The sequence below is a fragment of the Lycorma delicatula genome, chromosome 2 (genome assembly GCF_047948215.1).
Source record: "Lycorma delicatula isolate Av1 chromosome 2, ASM4794821v1, whole genome shotgun sequence".
Lineage (NCBI taxonomy): Eukaryota > Metazoa > Arthropoda > Insecta > Hemiptera > Fulgoridae > Lycorma > Lycorma delicatula.
The window spans coordinates 126233978-126256272 of NC_134456.1; the positions used below are offsets into that span (position 1 = coordinate 126233978).

The following is a 22295-nucleotide window of genomic DNA, read 5'->3' on the forward strand; positions in this document are numbered from 1 at the left end:
AATTTGCACAATCATCTTTTTTTTAATTTTGAATGAGGTCCTCCTCCTTGAGGTAAAGATGTTTTTAATTTATTACCTGATAATGAAATTAAAAACAATCAAATGAAAATGAATTGAAAAACTGCCACAACACTAATACAATTTTTAATAACTATAAAATATGAAGATTAATCAAACTGATTTATTTTTAAGAATTTGATCACAAATTCTTACTTAGTATTTAATGAAATGTTTTTTCTGCCAACTTCTTGCAAAAGCTTCAAGATGTATTTTCACAAACATTTTTATGACAAATAAAGTACGGAAAATACTTATTCCTCTCCTATTGAGAAATGAGAAACATAAGGTAATTCAATATAACATTTCAAATATATATATATATATATATAAACAAATTTTTTCATAGTATAAAAAAATATACTTTTTTAATACATTTTGTAACAACATATCCCTCACATAAAATATCTATAATTTTATAATATACTAAAAGTTATCTTTAATGAATCTTACTGATTTTTTTATGACTTTATACAATAGTCATTCCCTCTTCAGGTAGGAGTAGCATAAATCCAACATAACAATTTCTTAATGAAATTAAATATACAACCAAATAAAGAGATAACTTTATACATGCCACAAAAAAAAAATTGTTGTTTCACTTACCTGGTATGAACTTCTGACAGCTTTACAAACAACACCAATATCACAACAAGTGAACAAATAATTGGGTGAGTATTTATTAAATAAAAAATAGTAACAATAAGAATTAATGTGTGTAGACAGCAAAGTGCAGGAGCGAGTGAGATGGTATGAGAAAACGACAACCAGATGATAAAGATTAAAGTAATGATGATGATGATAGCGAAATATGCAATACACCAATCGATGACAAATTGTACTCACTCTCATGCCAATGCCTGCACCAATGACACCACAGGTTTTCGCACGACTGCTGCATGCAATCAGTAACAAATAGCAGTCTTTATGCCATTCATTCATTTAATTCATTAAGAAGTTTAATTTACAGAACCAACAAAAATCTTAATCATATTACTTTACATCATATAAAAATAAATTACTGTAGCTTTAATGTTAAATTATAAATTTAAGACAGTAATTAAATGATAGCAATGAACACGAAAAACTAACTGATGATCAGTTAACTAATGAATGGACTTAATAATGTTTATTAGAAAGAAACATTTCACAAAAAAAAATTATGGAAAAATAAAGATGTAATTCACCGCTGAGAACTATGAGAAAGTAATTAACAAAAGAAAAAGAAAGAAATATAGGAAACTTTCTTCAGTCAAATTCTTCTTAAACTTTGTTTCATCAACAGCTTGAAAAAAGTATTGTTTAATGTGATGTCAGATCATTAGGTAGATTTAGACTTGTATGGAAAAAGTTAGCATAACTGATGTTGGGAATACATATGTAAACTTGTGAATTAAGTAGATAACTGTTGTTTTTAACATATTTTTATCATTGTGACAATTAATCTTAATTATCATTACTTTTCATAATGTGTAATGAAAACAAATTGTCTGTGATTGAATCAGCAGTTCCACCCACTCCAACGTGAACAGAATTGATAAAGAAAAAAAATTTTTGGTAAAAAATAACATAACTATACTTAAAACAAAGTTAAGACAGTTAAATACAAGTAGTTTTTAATAATCTGTAATAAAATTACAGTTGTTTTGTTTAGACTGACTATCTTTCAATTTCCTTTTGTCAATGTATTATCAAATTTTTTCACTGAAACAATGTGGCAAATATCTTGAATAATTAGGTCACCTGAGGACAGATAACAACTTTAATGATTACCAAATAACCTTTATTGCAGTTGATAACACTATCTATTGTTAAAATCAAGTATCACAACTTCACTGCAAAAAATAAGTTGATTTACAATATAGATGATTCAGAATGTAACTTAATGTTAATATTTGTTTTGATATAATTTTATTACACAAGTAGTATGGGTAATTATTTAATTGAGGTGCCTCACCCTGAAATCACAAAAAAAACCAAATCAAATTAATAATGATGTATTTTGGGTGTTTGAAATTAGAAAATTAGTAAAAATTTACATAGTGATACAAAAAAAAAAAACTCAACAAAAACCTCACTAAACAACTAAAAACGAAAAAGTAACAGAACTATTAACGAAAACCTGCAATAATAACCACGAATACTTGGAGCAAGAAAAATGCAACTGCGATCATCAAGAGCTGAACCTAGCCTAATTTATTATTTATTACTTAAATAATCAAAACATTACTGTTGATTAGTCAAGGTTAGCGAGTGAAGCGAGCATAGGTTAAGTTTGGTTAGATTATATTATTTATTTTCATGTTTATATCTTTAAATGTAATGTTTCACTATGATATAAGTATTTTTTTCGATTTTCATTGTGTTTGTGTTATTTGTATCACTATGTAAATTTTTAATAATTTTCTATTTATTAAATGATTAATGATGCACCCAAAATGCATCATTAAATGAATAAATATTAATTCTGAATGAGTTTGATATGTTTTTTATGCGATTTCGGGGGTAAGGCACCTCAACTAAATAATTACCGTAATATGTAGTAGTTCATCTTCTTAAAATCATCTTACTGACAAATTATAATCTGTAAATTAGCATTACATTATCCTACATCTATTTTATAATACTATTAATTAATCTTTTCACTGTCATCAGATAACAGCCTATTTTTAAATATTTTCTCATAAAGAAAACAAAAGTCATAATATATATATGAAAATTATCTGCAGAATGATATGGGAAAATTTATAAAGCTTTTAATGCATTAAATAAGAAATCTTATAACTATGTGCACCTGCATGTGGCATAAGAATGAAATTAATATGTTCCATGAGACTACTTATTGGCAATAATTGTTCAGTACAATTTCAAATAAGAATATGAATGATCAGTCCAAAAGTATAGCAGTTTAATATGCATGTTAAAACAAGGGCAGGTTCTTAAACAAACAAAAAATATTTCAGAAAAATAAAAATAAAAAAATGTTCAAAAAATATTCCAACAAAGTTTATTTAAATCCAACTGGCAAGTTTCAGAAAACCTGGAAATAATTTTATAGAAACAACTTCACTTCAATGTGTAAAAGATAGTTTAAAGTCTTGAAGCCAGATGATACCTTCATCTTATAAATGAAATTTTGCATACTATTAATAACATGTTTGTGTTCTATAAGGGCTACTTTCAATGCTCCCACTACGGCCAACAGCCACAGTATGCGAGTAAAGTAATCAGAAATCTCTCATGACTTTTTAAAGAAGAAAGGGACAACCATAAATTACATTTCTGAAATAGATTGAACCACAACAGCCATCAGATCCTTCTGGGTTTGGCAATAAAATAAAAAGTCAGCTTGTATTTGGTTATATTCCGATATGGGGAATATTGAGGTTTTCCCATAGTGGTTCATTCAAGATTTTCTAAATTTAATTTTCCCAATAAATGAATTGGTCATGACACTCTGATTTCCTGGTGATCACCATGAACATTAGTCATAATCCTCTAGGATATTTTCATGGGGAGGTAATGTCAAGACATAATTTATTCAATAAAATAACTTTAAATCAATAAACTGATGCAAAAGATGACAAAAAATTACTAATGTCTCTGAAGGCATATTAGATAACAACTTGTGAAAAATTATATATTGTTTATAAATTTTTTGACTGCACAGTCAAAAACACTTATAAACATTGTGATTGTTTCAGCTATTAGACTTGCTGCTATAACTAAGCAAAACTATACATCTTCTTAGACAACATAGTACTTGTTTATGTCTGTAATGGTTTTCTTTTCTTAATGAGGAAAGAAGAATTTTATGAACAAGCCATATTTCCAGCAAAAATTATAAATAAGCCATATTTCAGCAAAAATTGTAAGTTTTTATCAAAAAACCTTATTGCTTAGCACATATTTTCAGTGCAAGCCAGGTATAGTGCAAACAAGAATTACTGTTGAACTACTCAACAGTATTATATCATCAAATCAGTCATAACACGATTGACTGAAGTGTTGATTTTCAGTCTTGGGGGAAAAATACAAATATCTGAATTTTATAAGTCAAAATTGATTTTAGAACTGGTTTTCTTTAGGTAAAAATTTTAAAATGTTCTGAAACATTATTTAATTCACCAATTTGGATTCTAGCCAGTTATCAACAATAATTTTGATTGTAGAAAAAGTATTTTGCAGGATTATAATAATTTATTTACTTAATTCTAATTTCAATTTGATGTAATTGTTAAACCACAATTTATAATTTTACAATTATCTGAAACAGAATTATTTATTTCTTTGTATAAAACTTATCTGACATTAACCCACAAGATGTAGGATTAATGTCAACTGCTGGTACTTCTATAGTGAATATTTTACAAAAAAAAAAAAAAAATCAGATATGTATTAAAATATACATTCATACTCTTACTTTGAAGTCAACAAATTATAAATAAGTTCTAATGCAAATGTCATCCTATAAGATTAGAAAGATTAACACATATTGGAAACTTAAAGTAAATGTTTCCATACGTTTATTAAAAATGTTTATTCAACATAATGGTTAAAATAGTTAAATTTATCAATTATGAGTAGAAAAATTGAAAAAAAAACATACCTACAGTTTTTTCACAAGATTCATTCCTAACTATTGTTAATTTTATAACTTCATAAAGTTGGTAATCTAGATATTCTCTGAAAAACTAATCTTGGTAATCTTTATATTTAGTACAAAAACATTTTTTAAGCTTTCAATAAATTAATGTATACTCATATATATTTATATGACATTGTATAAATATCATTAATATATTATACTGATATAATTAAAACCATAATATCACAAAAGCCTCCATAAGAAAGAGAAAGTTGAAAGTAACAATTCTAATAATCTCAGTACTAGAAGTATTTACTAACTCTTAGCTAAGGGAAGCTTAAAACTATTGTTACAAAAATATATTTCAGAATAGAATGAATGTTTTAACTAATTTAATCACTGATTAACAGTTTTTCAGACGAAGAAATCCTTATCTAAGTGCATACTGACATTTCATTAATAAAAAGAAAATAGATATTTGTAATTTTTTTTTGAATTTGACTAAATGTTTGTTACAAACTAGAAAAGGGAGAATTACTGAGGTATTAATAACACACTATTTAAACAATTATTAGTAGTCTATTGAAAAGACTTGTGTTTGCAAATATTTTTATTTTATCACAATATCTTGATACGGGCTGGACACATCATTACATTAATAAAACAAGTAAGATAATGCATACATAATAAATTCAATAAAATGTATTTTAAGTTAATGAAAATTTTAATAAAAGCTTTTTTAAAAATGCCCAAATTCCAGTAGGAGTTATATATAACCAAAATAATTACAGAAATCTCAATCTAAATTAATAAAGGAAAACGAGTCATATTAAAATTAACGAGCGGAAAATTTTTAACATCAGTTTAATGAGTTGGGTCTACTGGCAATTCTGTAAAACATTAGATCTATCCCCTTTATTAAAACTTGTTTCTTTTCTTCTTTTATATTAATATTTTCTGTAAGAAAATTTATTTTTATACTCCAGTGCATTCATTCTTTATATTTCTCTATCTGCTGATCATTCCAAAATATCCAACCAAACCAGCTAAATTAATCCTTCTTGTTTTTTTTGTAAATATCAAATATTATCTTTTCTTCTTATTTATTAACATTTCTCTTCTTATAATTCTTACCTTATACTTTTTTCACATTAAGGTATTAATTTCTTTTTCCTTTTATGTCACCAAAAATCATAGAAATATGTTGATATCTTTACACGCTCAAATTTTTTTTTTATTACAATCTTATATACATAGCCTTTTAGTCACTGACTCTATCATACTTATTTTATAATATTAATAGAAAAAGTAAAAATCAGAAGTATATATTATTATAAATAATACATCATCATAAATTTAAACAACTGGAAAGAAAAACAAATAGTATGGTGGGTGATAATAATGAATAGGAAAACAAATAATAGAACAAAATAAACAGAAAATTTTATATATATTAATACTTATACATTGTCATAATAACATGTTTAAATAACATGTTTGTCACAGTGAACTAAATGAATAAAAAGTTATTTAAGTAAATACATTTCATGCTAAATATCTGGCGTGTAAAATGACAGATAAAACATTATACAAAAACTGATGAGATAATTAAAATACAAAAATAGAATTATAGTTCAGGAATGAGCAGGACATGATAAGTACATATAAAATTTTTAGAAGAATTTATATTAAGGCACAACCAGTATTATAAATGCTAATCAAAAGAAATGCCTTTTTCTTATAATTTAAGGCTATTATAAGCACTAAAATATATAAGTAATTTTAAAAAAATGACTTAACTAAGTCATAATATTAAGAAGTGAAAGTTTTACAGTAATTTCATAAAAAAAGCAAGTACAAAAATATCCCAGTATTTTTTTTTACAACATAACATTATTTCTTCTACACAATATGAAGTTACCTAGCCAAATGATTTATTCACTTAATTATATATACAAATCAGTTTTACTTGACATGTCTTTAATCAGTGATATTTATTCTTACTTAGTGCAAACTATTATCTTCTAGGCTGCTTCTCCCTGATACAATCAATACGTTATAAACAGTTAGGTTTTACAAACCTGGTTATAAAATAAACAAGCGGCGATGGTGGTGTAGTGGAAATTAATTATAAAATAAACAGGATTAATTAAGTCAATGTTATATTTTAGTGGCCTGAAATAATATGCTGGAATTACTAAGAAAACATTTCAACAATATAACAGTTTTGAATCAACTTAAAAAATATTTCACAATAAAAATATGAAAAAAGGCATAGAAGAAAATTCAAACAGATAATCCTTTACATGAAAGTTAAGAAAAAACTGCATAAGGTTTCAATGGACCTTCCAAAACCAATTAAAATTTATGATATCCATACATTTTCTTTAATTCAACTTTTGTTAGCAGTAATGCATTAAGTATTGAAACAACTTGCTCTCTGTGAGACAAATTAATAAATAAAATACTGAGAAAATTTACCTGAAACAAATGCATAATGTAACGTGCTTTGCATATTGTACCTGCATTAGTATCATGAAATGCACTGAAAGTCTAAGCAGAAAGTTTTTATTTTAATTATAATGAATTATATTGCTGAGTAGGAATGTTAATTAATATATATTGCTGCTAGTTATAAAACTTTGAAAATTTCAAATAGAAAAATATGAATGTAATGAAATAGAAATTTTATATATATATTTAAATCTAACTTGCTTTCAAGTAAAACTGTACTTGAGATATATTTTTGGAGTTAATTTTATAGTTCCCACAACAGATCTGAAAGCACTAATTTTCATGTAATATGAAAGCTAGTCATAAAAAATGTTTGTAAAATGAAATCAGATTTTATCAGTCTGACCAACAAAAATACACTTCTAAAGAGCTTGGTAAATAAATTGCACATTGATCTAACAATATTTGAACTGACTTGATACTTAGCAAGTTCATCATTACAGTTATTAAAGAGCAGCTGATGCAAATTAATATGTTAATACGACTATCAGAAATAATATGGTAGTAAAATAAAATTATCTTTATGAAAGAAATTTTGGATTCTATTTTAATTAAAGTATTTTTTAATAAATTAAGTCACCACAGGATGCCTGAATGCTCAAGAGTAGGAATGTTAATGTGAAATTTCAGCTTATGAAAAACAATCATTTAAATTACATAATACAAAGAAATATTTGTAAACAGTACAATGAAAAAGAAGGATAAAGTAGTGCATGAATAACTACAGTAATCCCAATATTGGTCAATGAGGGGGTCTACAATCATCATGAATGATAAAGGCATTGTAAAACACTGTCATAAAAAAAAGAATCAACACAAAAATGATGTTAAAAAAATTACCCAGGGAAGAAATAAAGGGTTTGTACTTTTAAGAGAATATTTAATAAAAAATGGTTTTCCAAACCTTTATCTAAATTATTTTATAAATTTGAAACTCTAGGGAAATTCTCAATATTAAAACATGAAATTGAAAAATACCTTGGCACAAAAAGTAAGTTTTTTTACAAATAAGAAGCCAGATCAATTGAAAACTGATGTATGCACTGGATTAATGTTGTTGTAGACCTTGAAAGGAACTGCTGTTGTAACAGTTTTAGCAATGAACACATAATAAGGCACATCATTTATACAAACATGTCTTAAACCAAGCAGTTTACAATATATTATAAATGTGGTAAAAATATCATAAAACACCATTCATTTTATTCACAATTACTGAATACTTGAAGAAGTACACAACAAAAGTGTTTATAGTTAGACACAACAACATTAACCTAGTCCTAACCAGGAATTGATCAGCAATTAGTCATAAATATTGGTAAAGGTAGGCACTTTTTCAATCAAAGAGGATCAGAATAAGGACATTCAAGACAAAGTTTAAAAAATAACTAAACATAATAGCAATATATCTAAAGGTTGTAAACTACTATTATTAACTATAGAATTATTTTTAATGATTTTTGTTATAATTGACACTTAAGGCATTTCTTTTGAATCAACCATAATATGCATAATAACATATATAATTAAGTAACAGATGCCATTTAGCCATTATTTATTTATCTAATTTAAAACTTATTAAACATCAAAAACAGGAGTTATAAAAATATATTATTAGGAATGTATTAAGTACTTAACCGCTTAAAAGAGTGAGAGTGAACTATACCTTACAGATATAATAAATATACAAATTCAAATATTTCTATAACTAAATAACCAACATTTCATATAAAATGGACGGAAATCAATTAAAACAGTGGCTAAATTACAACCAAAACCAATATATAAAATCTGTAAGTTAAAACAATAAACATTAAATAAACCTAAAATTATTTTAACTAGTGCTTAATCAATAAGGATTTATCTTAATTTTGGTGCACTATGTACGGATACATAAAAAATAATATCATGAGACAGAGATTTATATAAATATAATACAAAAGAAAATATACTGCAAGCTTAAGTAAGAAATAGAAAAGTTATAATTTATCTATGTAAATGAATGATGGGGAATTCATAAATTTATTGTACTATTATGACAAATGAATAATAATTAAAGAATTATTTAAAATGGAAATTGGAATAAAGCTTATTTTTAATTAAAAGTAAAATATATAGGTAAAACATACAATACATTAAATGACTACAGAGTAATGTTAATGATTCTTGACTATTTTTTGATGTGGTTGTTTTTTATATTATAGCTTTTAAATCAAAGTTTGCTAAAACTGGTTACACAAACTATTAATAATTTAAAAATTCCAGAGTTAATTTTTTTTAACCAATTATTTATACAAAAAGGAAATATTACAAGAATTGTATCTTTCACTGCAAAGAAACTACTTTTTTAAGTGTTCAAAACACTGTTTGAGTGTAACAGATATTACAATACTGTTCAAGTTTTTAAATGTGGTTACCATCCATTAAATTCAACTTTAAGTACAAAGAGTGACAGAAGGATATTTATTTGTACCGCTTTAAATTATTACACTTTTCTAAATTTTTATTACATACATTTGTCAACTTTTCAAAATTAAAATTCAGAAAAGGATGTATCCAGAGAATGAATTTTATACTATTAACATACTTATTGTTACAACAGAACATTCGTAACAGTATTTTTCAAAGAATTTGTAACAGTATTTCCCGAAAAATAATAATCATGCAGTTTAATTTCAAATAATGAAAAATAATAAATCTTTACATTTATTTGAGTTTAAGTATCAGAAAATCTATTTACTAAAACACTTTAAAACTGAAAATTTTGGAAAATTATGAACTTGTAAAATGAGTAACTTTGAAAAGAAAACTTTAAAGTAAACTTTAAGTGAAAAATATAATTCTAGAAATTTGATTGAAAAATTTAAATCAAATAAATTTTGACTGAACTTAAAAATGACTAAACAAAAAAACATTTAATAACTGTTTAAAAAAATAACAATCTCCATATCTCTCCCTACATTAGGGAACCGATAGAATATTTCATTTATATGATCAAGCACTATTTATATAACTTGGGATTTGGTTCAAACACAATCAGTGAAAAAAAGAAGGAAGTCTATCCTAATTTTTGTTCAAAATGAATAACTAATAATAACGCTTAAGAAAAACACTTAACTGTGATATATAGAAAAAACACAGGCAAAATATGTACACCAGAGTGAGACCAGAAATAATAAATGCAAGTTTTAACAATAAGTCTTTAGTTTACGGATAAATCAAAATCCTTAAGTAGCACAAAGTGGAGATTGTAATGTTATCAAATACCAATTTGAAAACAAATTTATGTTCACATTTCATAAAAATGTGAGATGACAATGAACAAAGAATAAGGTGATGTATTTATTTAATTACTTTATGGGGATGAATAAAATCCTTTACAGAACTGCTTGTAAAACTAACCAATTCTAATAAAAATCCAGAAAAAAGTATATTTTCCTGAATATTAGGTCCTTGGATAGTTATGTTAGTGTAACTTTAGATTATAAAGTTAAACTATAAACGAAGACACAAGATTCTTAATATATAAAACTGATAATTAAGGAAAATTACAAAAAGTATGCAGGCCTTAAAATATTATTACAGAACAGGGGATGGAAAAATGCACTGGACTAGCCAGATGAAAAAAAACTGTACTAGTATATTCAAGGGCTTACCAATATACATTTTATAACCATCAATAAACAGTGATGCATTAAAAAATAACTTCGTGTATAGTACATAGATGCTGCTGGGAACTTGATCAAATCACAACCAGAAATATTTTGTTAGACGAACTCACCAGGTCATTTAAATGAGTGTAAATTATTATTTTTTTAAAATTCTTATTTCTCTACAAAAATATATGGATGGTGTAGTAAAATGACAAACTTAAAGTAATAGGGGATGTGTACTTTTTCATTACTATTATTTATGAAACTTTAAATAAATATAAACATTTCTTATTGAGCAGCACTAATGTAACAAACATATGAGAAGTAAAAATAAATAGGTAAAAATCCCCATCTTTCATTAAAGGAAACCTGCCTTATACATAATACATTTATTATTTAAGAACTAATAAACTAAATTAAATATAACAACGATAAAAGTAAATTATAAACATCTCTTTACATTTATCAATTCAACTAAACCTAGAATAAAAAAAAATTGATATAACCATCACCAATAAAATCAAAATTAGATGTAAAATTGGCACACAAACAGATATTAAACTGACAATAAAAATATAAGAAACAGCATTATTTACCTTAAACTGTAATGAAAAAAAAAAAATGAATAACAAAATTATTATACATTATTATTGAAATGTTGTATTTAAAAATAATATCACATGAGTTAAAAGATTACAAACAAATTCAAATGTAAAAATCATGATAGTGAACATAAATACAAAATAATAAAACATTACTTCTTGAGATCCCTGATTAATTTACTTCACATATATTAATCGTAAAACCTTTGAAATTTGTTCTTAAATAATAAAAACTAATAAATTATATTGCCAATAAAAAAATGCTAATACAAATACTTAGCCAAAATTTCACGACTGGTAATTAATTACATATTTCATATCACACATAACGAATGGTGTAGATTCAAATAACAATATTTTACAGTTGAATATGTTTAATTCTGCTATAATTAATTTATTTTCTGGTGAGAAAACATTGATTTCATACAGAGTAATAATTGTAAAATTAGAAAAGTAATTTTAAAATAATGAGGGTTAGAAAATTATTTACTTATTAAAAAAAAAAAAAAAAAAAAATGAATAAAACTTGTTCTATATTTTCTTGGAACAAAAAATATCAAGGTATTTCACAAAATTTATAATGTTGTTAAAACTTTTAAGTTGTTGGACATTTAGGAAGTTATTATTCATTCAAATGAACTGAAATACTAATGAACAGAACAAATTGTAGAATATAAATCGCAGTTCAATAAGAAATTTATTTTTTATAAATATTATATTTATTTTATATTGTTCACAGAAGGTTATTAATGAAATAGACAGAAACAGAAATGAACAATAATGCAATACATAACATAAAACTTTACTGCTAACCCAACAGTGGATTAATTGTTAGCAATGTTCCTAATCAAGAGTTATGGAAGATGTTCAGCAATTCTGCAGTTTAAAACACTAGTTAAAAGTTCTGCTTCTTTCTATATTATAATATTTCTATTCTTCAAAAATTAAACTAAATCTATATCTGAAACAATTAAACATATATAACTGTATAAAAAAAAGTAAAGCATAGCAGAAATAACCACAACCGGTTAGCAATTTTTAAGTACATAACCAACCATGAACCAACCCGTTGCATACTAAACTGGTGCTAAATGCGCTACACCCCACAAATGTGTTCCTGCTTCCACACAGGATAGAATATCAATAAAAAAATTATTCATTACATTTTTAATCTGAAAGTAAACTTTGATCTAATTTTTTGTTCATAAAATACAAGTCATATTAGAAAGTTTTTAAATATAAAAAACAATTTTTTTGTATTAAAAAAACTGTACATTCACTTTTGCAGACAAAATATCATTAATAATAATTAATGCTAAAATTTCAAGAATTAAGGAATTCAACAAGAAGAATCTAATATTTGAGATGTCTCCAGGCACAATAGCAAATTTCTCCTTCTATTTTATAACTAGGTAAGCAGTAAAAATAGAGAAAAATACCCCTCTATTTCTCAAAAGTAACAACTTTGTTTGGGCTTGAGTTACCATATAAGGCAGGTGAATGCCATAGTTTTTTATTTTAGCACTCTAAAACTGGGCATTAAAACAACTACTAAACAAACAAATACACAAAATACTAAACAAATACTATTTCCAAAATGCAATAATTAAAGGACAATTTTTTTATATCTTTGATTAAAACACTAAATATAAATGAGTTCTTTTTTATCTATAGTTAAAATTGCGAAAAAATATAATAAAATGAAAATGCTTATAATAGCTTTAAAATAAAAATAATTAATTTCATTAGTTGGAAGAGTGGGAATCCTGGCTTTAGTTAATAGGCACCTCAGCAACTATTTCAGATATTTATAATTTTCTGAGACCATAGACAAGCTAAATGTCGTTACATCCATTAATAAGGAAATGGCTGTCCCATTGTCAACCAGACAGTCCCACAGGGTTGCAAGTGAAATTTGGTTGATATATTTCCAAGTACTTAACAAGAGAAGACTGTATAAAAAATAGGAAAGGAGAGGATGTGGATGCATAGTCCTATCCAAAGAGAACTGCCTCAAAAGAGATAGGGGCCATTTACCCCCTTTTGGCTTAGGGCTGACCAGAGGAATAAGTATCATTAAATAATAACAATAGAAATAACATATTTTAAACTTTTTTTATCAGATACTAACGAGAGAAAAAATTACTTACCTATATCTCAGTTAAATGTTTTATTTGAGAAGTTATACAAAAAAAGTCCTCTACTAAATATCTGCATAAACAAATTAAACCACAGTTTAGTTAGCATAATAGAAACAAAAAGTTATTTCTACAATATCAATAAAATTTCAAGAAATGTAGAAATGGAACATAATAATTACTCAGAATAAAAAAAATATTTCATTAAGATCTTCACAAATTACAGAAGAACAAACTGATCCCAAAAAGAAAAAAAAATAATTATTTGGGAACCAAATGTACAAATCACATACAAGAATTGTAATAACAAATAGAGATTTAATCTGGTAGAATTTACATTAAAATAAAAGCAAATGCTCTAAGGATAAAAAAATAAAACTATCATTTATGTTTAATTTAATAAATTCCACAGCTGTCATGTCAGAAATATCACATAATAAACAAATTTAAATAATGGACACATTTACTCTTTTGTAAAATGTTTTCCAAAATAAGATTCACCTGCAATATAACTGAATGTTGATAAAAATAAATTTAAGAAGAATGATACAAAAAAATCATATGTACACTCTACTCTTGTAATAAAGACAAGAAGGTAAAGTTTTAAGTGCAAGTACAAGCATAACATAATTTTAATTCTAAGTGATTAACAGTGCAAAGTGACATATTTTAATATTTTAGAATCTTTCCTATATTCTGGAATAATGCCTACATGTATTAATAAAAAACAAGTTAAATATGATGAATGTGTACAAACGTGATTTTGATCAACAAAACAAAATAATTTTCATTGTGTCACAAAAAAAAAAACCATTCAGACAGTGACTGTTAAAAATGTGACTTATTTTAATACAAATAGATAAAACCCATATGCAGTTAATTTATCTATTTCAGAAAGTATGTTTTATTTGCAGGACCAAAATATATAAATGAAAGAAGTTTATAATCTCTTAGGATTTTCATTATTCCAGATTATGACATTATTCTGAAACAGAAAAATATGACAACTTGTTATTCAAATTATATATGTACCAATTGCATTCTAAAAAAAACAAATTTATGTAGTCACATTTGCAACAACTGGCTAATATTTCTTCACATTGAGGGCATTTTGGTATTGTAATAATAAAGACAGGAATATCACAGTTACTACATCAGTGTGAATATTGATGTAGTTACAAAGTTAAACTATAAAGGAAGACACAAGATTCTTAAGAACTGATAATTATGGAAAAAGTTGCAGAAAGTATGCAGACCTTAAAATATTATTACAGAACAGGGGATGGATTATCTATTATAACAGTGTTGCACTGTTTAAACAGCATGGATTATTCATTGAACTATTTACAGTGGTACAGAAGAAGGTTTAGCAAATTATAAACTTGGTAAACAGTAAAGGTTAATGCAATTTTATAAATTCCTTCTTATCGATAGATACATTATTTGGAGACGGCTCTCTCACCTAAATGTCATTAAATGTGGATTCTGGGCTGCATGAGAAAACTGCATAGAATATTTCAGGCCTTCTTTTCAATCAATAAATAGTTTGAGGAAATCCAATATTAAGTGTTTTAAAAAACAAGAACTCAATTTTATTATAGAAAGGAACATTTAAAAAAAAAATTAATTATATAAAAAAGAAGGTATTTTACTGCATAAAATTAATAAGTAGATTAGTAGGCATCTTTAGTCAATTACTGTATTACAGTCTACAATAAGTATAATATAATAACGTAAATAAGATTATAGATTTCACTAACATTCTTTAATTTCAAAGGTCAGTTACTTGAACTACTAATATTCTATATTATTGAAAGAGATTTTTCTTTCAAATACTTGAACTAATTTTAATAAACACATTTTTATATCAAACAATTTTTGATATTTTTTCAATAATTTAATAGAAAAAATTTGAAATGCTTCTCTATTCATCGCAAAAGAATGAACATTAAAAAACACAACTGTTAGCGATATAGAAGCCTTGAAAGATTTTTCATTTTCGAAGAAGTTTAAAAAGTTATTATGGAACACTATATTTGAAAGAGGATTTTATCCCACTGATGAGTTTTTCCAAATAAAAGTTATATTTCTGACCTAACAACTTACAGATTTCTGAATATCTAGAACTTAGCTAAGAACTAAAATAAATGCAGAAATGTCTATTAAATTGCAGTCTATTTAAAATAATAATTTTTACTTTGTTTGAAACATCTTAAAAAAAAAGGAATGACAGATTTTCACTGGACCACAAGCAAAATAACTATTTCTAGCATACAAAAAAAATCTGTACTTTGAAAGTAGGTTTTTATTTTAATATGAGACCATTTTCAACAAACTACATATAAAATTAATGTCAGTCTAATTATTCAGGGATCTATTAAAGAAACTGTGATGTTTAAATATAACAAAATATAACCTTTTCTCTAACAACTACAATTTATACATCATATTCAAAGTATTGGCTCCATAAATAATTAAGATATTTATGCCTGTATAAATAAATTGCACTTTAAAAGTAAAAATTAAAACACAAAATATATCCTGTGCATTCTATGATGACTTTTTGAAAAAATTATTAAATCAAAAATTTTAAAAAAGATATATACGCTTCTAATATATGATTTAAAAATTTCTATATAATAAAATTTGTACATTTTAAAAATAAATTTTAATTTAAATGCATTTATTTATACGCATTTTTTAAATGTATTATAATACACAACTATTCCAATGTGGAAGCAGGTCTAAGTCACTGTAGAGGGTAATCTGGGAGACAAAAGAAACTCTTTAGTGTCAACTTGCCTCGAGGCTTGTACTTAAGATGTTCTTCGATGAACTGGCACGGGCAGCGAGCAGAAACACAGTGGCGAGGGGCAGCAGTGGGTGGGGATGGGCCCCCAACACAAAGATCCAAGCGTTGGCGCACAAACAGTTTCGCCCAACGTGAAGAATACCGAAGGAAGAGTAACACAGCACGCTCCTGTACACATCCACCTCAAATACTTAGCCCTCCTCCACCTTCACACATGCTTTGTCATTACTTCAAAAATGTTAGAATTTAAATTATTGCATAACTAAAACATCTTACAAGATGTACATCAAACACTTTTACCAATAATAACAAAATTCCAATTTTTGCAAGCAAACCAGAAGCAAAAATACTACGTTTTTAAATGAAAATAATCATAATAAAGCTCAATTTAATCGGACAATGTGACAAAGAAATAGATTTTTACTAACTCAGATTCTGAAGGTGCTTTAACAATTTAAATCGTGGCATACTTTATGAAGGTAAAGATTGATTAAAATCCAATATACAAAGCATTAATTCCACATAGGCTGAACTAATAGTTAATCACAGACACAAGAATACAATATTGGAGAAATATTGACAAATTGAAATTAATTATTCAATCATATACAGTAAAACCTGTCACTAACAGAAACTGGATTAAACAAAATCCTGACTGTTATAGAATATTTTTTCCATATCTAGAATTTAGTTATAAATTCTATATCTGTAATTAGCCTACTATTATAATAAACCTGAAGTAGTGGTAACATTAAAGTTAAAGTATCATATTAGAAGTCAATATTCCATTGTTAAAGTAATAATATTTATAATATTCTACATTAAGGTTTAAATTTTTCAGTAGGAAATAATGACTATAAAAATCATATTTAAATTTTTCTATTTTATTTAAAGATTACATATTTAGAATTTTAAAATTAATTTATATTATAATAAAATTAGCAATCATTAACCCACTGTAAGAATTATTTCTTGCACTCCTCCTTATCCAAAGGATTGACAGCACTTCATTATCTTTTTTTCTTTTAATATAACAAAAACTAAACAGTACATTAAGATCTTGATTTTGCCTCTCAGGAATAACTAGATTTGTCGTTAACTGGATATTTCTACAGTTTGTCTAGAAATCATTATGAATAAATAGTTTTTATGTTAAAATAATATAGACCTAAAACTGCATATCAATATTTTTTTTTTACTTTTGTTAACTATTTTAAAACTAGCAGCTTCATTTTTACAAGTATTCTATGTTCTGATACTCTATGTTATTTTATTTCAGGATAGATTAATTTTTTTCAATTCTTTAAATTTAAAGTCTAGTTTCAATTCTTCAAAAGTAAACCTATATTTGGAGGAAAATTACTATGATTTACATTGTTCATAAAGAAAGGTTTGTGTGTGTTTAAGTGTTCAGATGACCTGGAATAGCCCACCGGACTGGTCTAGTGGTGAACTCGTTATCGCAAATCAGCTGATTTTGAAGTCGAGTTCTAGTGTTCAAATCCTAGTAAAAGTAGTTTTACATAGATTTGAATACTAGATCATGGATACTGGTGTTCTTTGGTGGTTGGGTTTCAATTAGCCAGACTTCTCAGGAGTGGTCAATCTGAGACTCTAAAAGGCTACACTTCATTCACATTTATACATATCATCCTCATTCATCCTCTGAAGAGAACTACCTTATGGTAGTTCTAGAGACTAAACAGAAAAAAGATAGTTGAAAGTGACCTGAATGACATACATACAAGTCAACCTTGAAAGAGACGTAGTCATCTTGCTACAAGAACATTTTTTTTTAATCATCAGTCATTTGACTGCTTTGATGTTTTCCTCTGTCCCTTTCTGTTAAAATAGTTAGTTTACCCTATATCCTCAGAAAAATGTTTTAAAAACTGTAAAAGTTTGTAAACATTGAATTTCTTACAGTTTTTACCTTACACAGCAAATTACCGGCTACCAAATTTAACTAAAGCAGGATATCTTAATATGATTAATTTGTCTTTTTACAAGAATCTGGAATAACTCATATTTCCTACTTATTTTAAGAGTTCTTCATTTTATATTTTACCAATCTACCTAATTTTCAGCATCATCCTTATAATACCATATTTCAAAGGTCACTGACCTTTACTATAATACATGTTTTGCCGTCACAAAGTGCTACATTGGCATAAAGATATTTTTAAGAGTTTTTTTAATTGTAGAAACTGAACAACAGTAAAAGGTATATTTGTTAGCAAGTGTAGATTAAATTTACTAATATAATTTAAATATTACAACAACAAATATATGTTTAGCATTTAATTATATGTACATTTGGTAAAAGGACTCAAAAATTGGAGCTATAAATAAAAATAGAACACTTCTGTGCACGAACATTATAGATAAATATTGTTAAATGTACTTTCATGGTATACATTTTCACATATGTAGTTTTTTAAATGAAAATGAGGTTTAGTAATATGTAATTTAAATTTAGCTAAGTTCATAAATCCCATTAGTGAGAAAGAGTGATGATGAATCTGATATGTAAAATGAACCCTCCCTTTAAGTTCCCACTTTCAATGATTCTCTAATCATTAGCAATGAGATTACTTTGTTAAAAGTGTAAGCCCACTTATATAAAATACAAAGGGAATATAAAATATATACTGTACTGTGCACAGTGTGAAATATATATTTTGCACAAATAAGCTGTACAAAATATATTGTAGTATGCAAAACCATACAGTGTATGTAGGATGTTAGTGTGGATAAGACTGTTAAGAGGCTGCATGATAATGAAATAAATAAGCTTTTTGATGTTGTGGGATTTTATTTTTGTCTGTAACTTGAGTTTAAATTTAAAGAATTGAAAAAAAAATTAATTGATCATAAAATAAAATAACATAAAATATGAATACAGAATACTTGTAAAAATGAAGCTTCTGGGCAAAAGAAAAAAAAAAAAAAATATTTAGCAGATTTTAGGTCTATATTATTTTAACATAAAAACTGTTTATGATGATATCTAGACAATCTATAGAAATATCCAGTCCATGACAAATCTAGGTATTCCTGGAGAAGCAAAATCAAGATGTTAACCAATGAAAAAAAAAGTTAATTGTGAGGTCAGAATATCATAACCAACAACATTTATATGACAGAAAGCAAATGCTTATACTACTACAGTCAAACTTGTCTTGATGCTCTTTACATGATTTATGATAAATTAAATAAACATTTTTGTCATAAATTCAACATGAAAATTTCTGAGTTCTAGTAATCTCTTCTTGATATGCAAATAAGATTTAGGAAAATATTTGACCAGAAGAAGCAAACATTTCCATATTAACAATAGCAAATAAAAAACAGAAAGAACAAGAAAAATTGGAGATTTGTTTTGTTAATGGAATCTAGGAAATTTGATGATGAAAATGAACATTATGTACTTCAAATTCTTATATTTTAAGTAAAGTATTATTTCTAGAACTTTGAACTCTGCTTCAACATCAGCTGGCTCAGTCTCACATTTTTCACAGAGACATCATCAGGACAGTTTGAAATCTTCAGTTTATTTATTTTCATATTTTATTTCCTCTTTAATTTTATTGTTATATTTTTGTAAAATATATTATTTAATTAAAATTAACTATATTAAAATGTAAATAAATTTGACGTAGTTAATTTGTTACCTTTCTTTTTACTAATACTTTTACTAAGACCTGGGCAGAAAATTATAGTTTAAAATATTTTTTTAAAGAATACAACCAATACCACTACATGAAACAAAAATCCCACTTATTCTGTCTAGGTAGACAGAACAGAAAAAACAAGTTTTATTGTTTTTATTTTTGGCAAACCCCTCTATTAACCTAATAAAAAACTTTTCTTTTTCTTTTAACAACTCCAGACAGGCTTTACTGCATAAGGATTGATACTCATTATTCTACAACACTGGTTAAGACAACCATGTGATGTTATTTAAATATGTGTTTTTAATTTTTCAGATGAAACATAATACCCACATTACCCAAGTAATTTAAAATTATACACTAACCAATACATCTCTTATATAATAGCAATCACTATTCTTGACAAAAAAGTAACAATATTGATTGTTACATTGTATACCGCAGTAGAATGTAATTCAGCAAAAATTAGTGTTTGTGTAATAAAATATAAAATGCAAATTACACAGCTTGTGATAAATCTAATACAATATTAACTAAGAGCTAAGTGTATGATTTCAATAAGTCTGTAAGACTTTGTAGTTATTAAACAAAAATAAAACTAACATATATCTGATCACCTGAAAAAAATACATGTAAAAAATCAATCAATCTGTGATAACTAAGAATAAATAAAGTAAAAATTTAGAACAGTTAAACTGAAAAATTATATGCTAACTTTGAGCAACAATTAATAACTGTATAGTACATTATGTACTTAACGTAAATATTTGTACAAACTTAATAATGAAAAACAGATAAATAAATAATAAGTTTTTAAAATATACAATGAAATCATTATTCCTACACAAACTACCTAGCTCAAAGCAATCAAGCAGTATTTATACATCTTAAAATATTACAAAAAATAAGAATACAGTGAAATGTAATTGACTCAGGACTTAAAACATACAAACTGAAAAAAATTTATAATAAATAACTGAAAAACAAAACAAGCAGTGGAAGAAAGAACTAAAATCTAAAAAACTAAATGAACAATAAAGAAACAGATATTATTACAAACAGACTATATATACAGATACTAAATAAACCTGGCAATACACAAAATAACAAATTTTACAAATCAATATGCAGAATTAATGTTTTAAATGCAACACAATAATCCCCAGTGTTATATAACTTTTAACATGCATGATTTCACATAAGTATGAATTTTTTTTTGTAATTTACATTACTGGCCAGTAAGATGGATGCAAAATTGGATGGTTCATTTAAAATGCAGAAGAGTATGAATCTAAAGTAATAAAAGAAATTATGGAAATAAAATTAATGAAAAGAGAGATAAGTAACTTGTAGTGTGATAAAATACAAATCTAGGAGAAAAGATTGAAATTTTATAAGCAGTTGATTACTAATGATTAGGAACATTCCAAGATTTATCTGAGACAAAGATTTAAGTGAACAGAAAGAACTTCACGAAGTGGAGTACAGTTAATGCCAATTTAAACAGAAAGCTACATTTTTACAGAATTACCAAAGCAAAATCTACATTTAGGTCTTTATTAAGAAATTCAACATACGACAAACCTGTAGGTAATATACAAGGACAACAGGGTTGATCATTGAAAATTCATTGTAAGATTTGAAAGAGAACTCTAATCAGTAAGATCTATCACAATTTCTAAACAGTGTGATAGTGAAAGAAAGATAACATATATATAAAACACTCAGGGAAGTACAGACTGAAGTGGAAAAAAAAGTAAGGGTACTGGGTAAAAGATGGGATTAATTGGAAAATTATAAATTAATTACACTGTAGGAAGAATACTGCACTTCAAATAACAGTACTAGTATTTAACATAATATTGTATGAAATGAGATTATGAATGAAACCACAATACTTAAGAAATAGAACAGAAAAAACTGCTTTAATGTTGTAGAATCTGTATAAGAAGTTTTATATGAAGATAATTGCAAATAAAATAAAATCAATTTTGAGACAGAACAAGAGAAATATAGAGACAACTTAGGGTCCAACAGCTTGATTTTTGTAGATTTAGATAAAGTATATGTTCCAGAAAGTAATATGACAGTATTAATAGCAGCAGCATATTAATAGCTTCATAATTACAATAAAATAAATGGGTAATGATATTGTATGTCACGTTAATGTTGGGTCTTCATTGTAATACATTTTCTTAAGTACAAAGATGTCCTATTTTACCAATAAACAAAGTAAGAAATTTGCTGAGGGGTACAG

General features: G+C 25.8%; 1 protein-coding gene across 3 annotated transcripts in view; it reads right to left on the reverse strand.

The window, feature by feature from the left end:
* Positions 1–239: 239 nt before the first annotated feature.
* The window catches only part of LOC142319207 (uncharacterized), an 82967-nt gene continuing 60911 nt past the window's right edge, over positions 240–22295 (reverse strand). Inside the window, exon 8 of one of the 3 annotated variants that reach the window (XM_075356222.1) lies at positions 240–322. In XM_075356222.1, coding sequence (XP_075212337.1) covers positions 260–322 — 63 coding nt within the window. In that variant the 3' untranslated portion in view covers positions 240–259. Of the gene's footprint in view, positions 323–1874; positions 2016–15783; positions 16533–22295 lie in introns of those variants that run through there. The other 2 variants (XM_075356220.1, XM_075356218.1) reach the window with 2 other exon arrangements.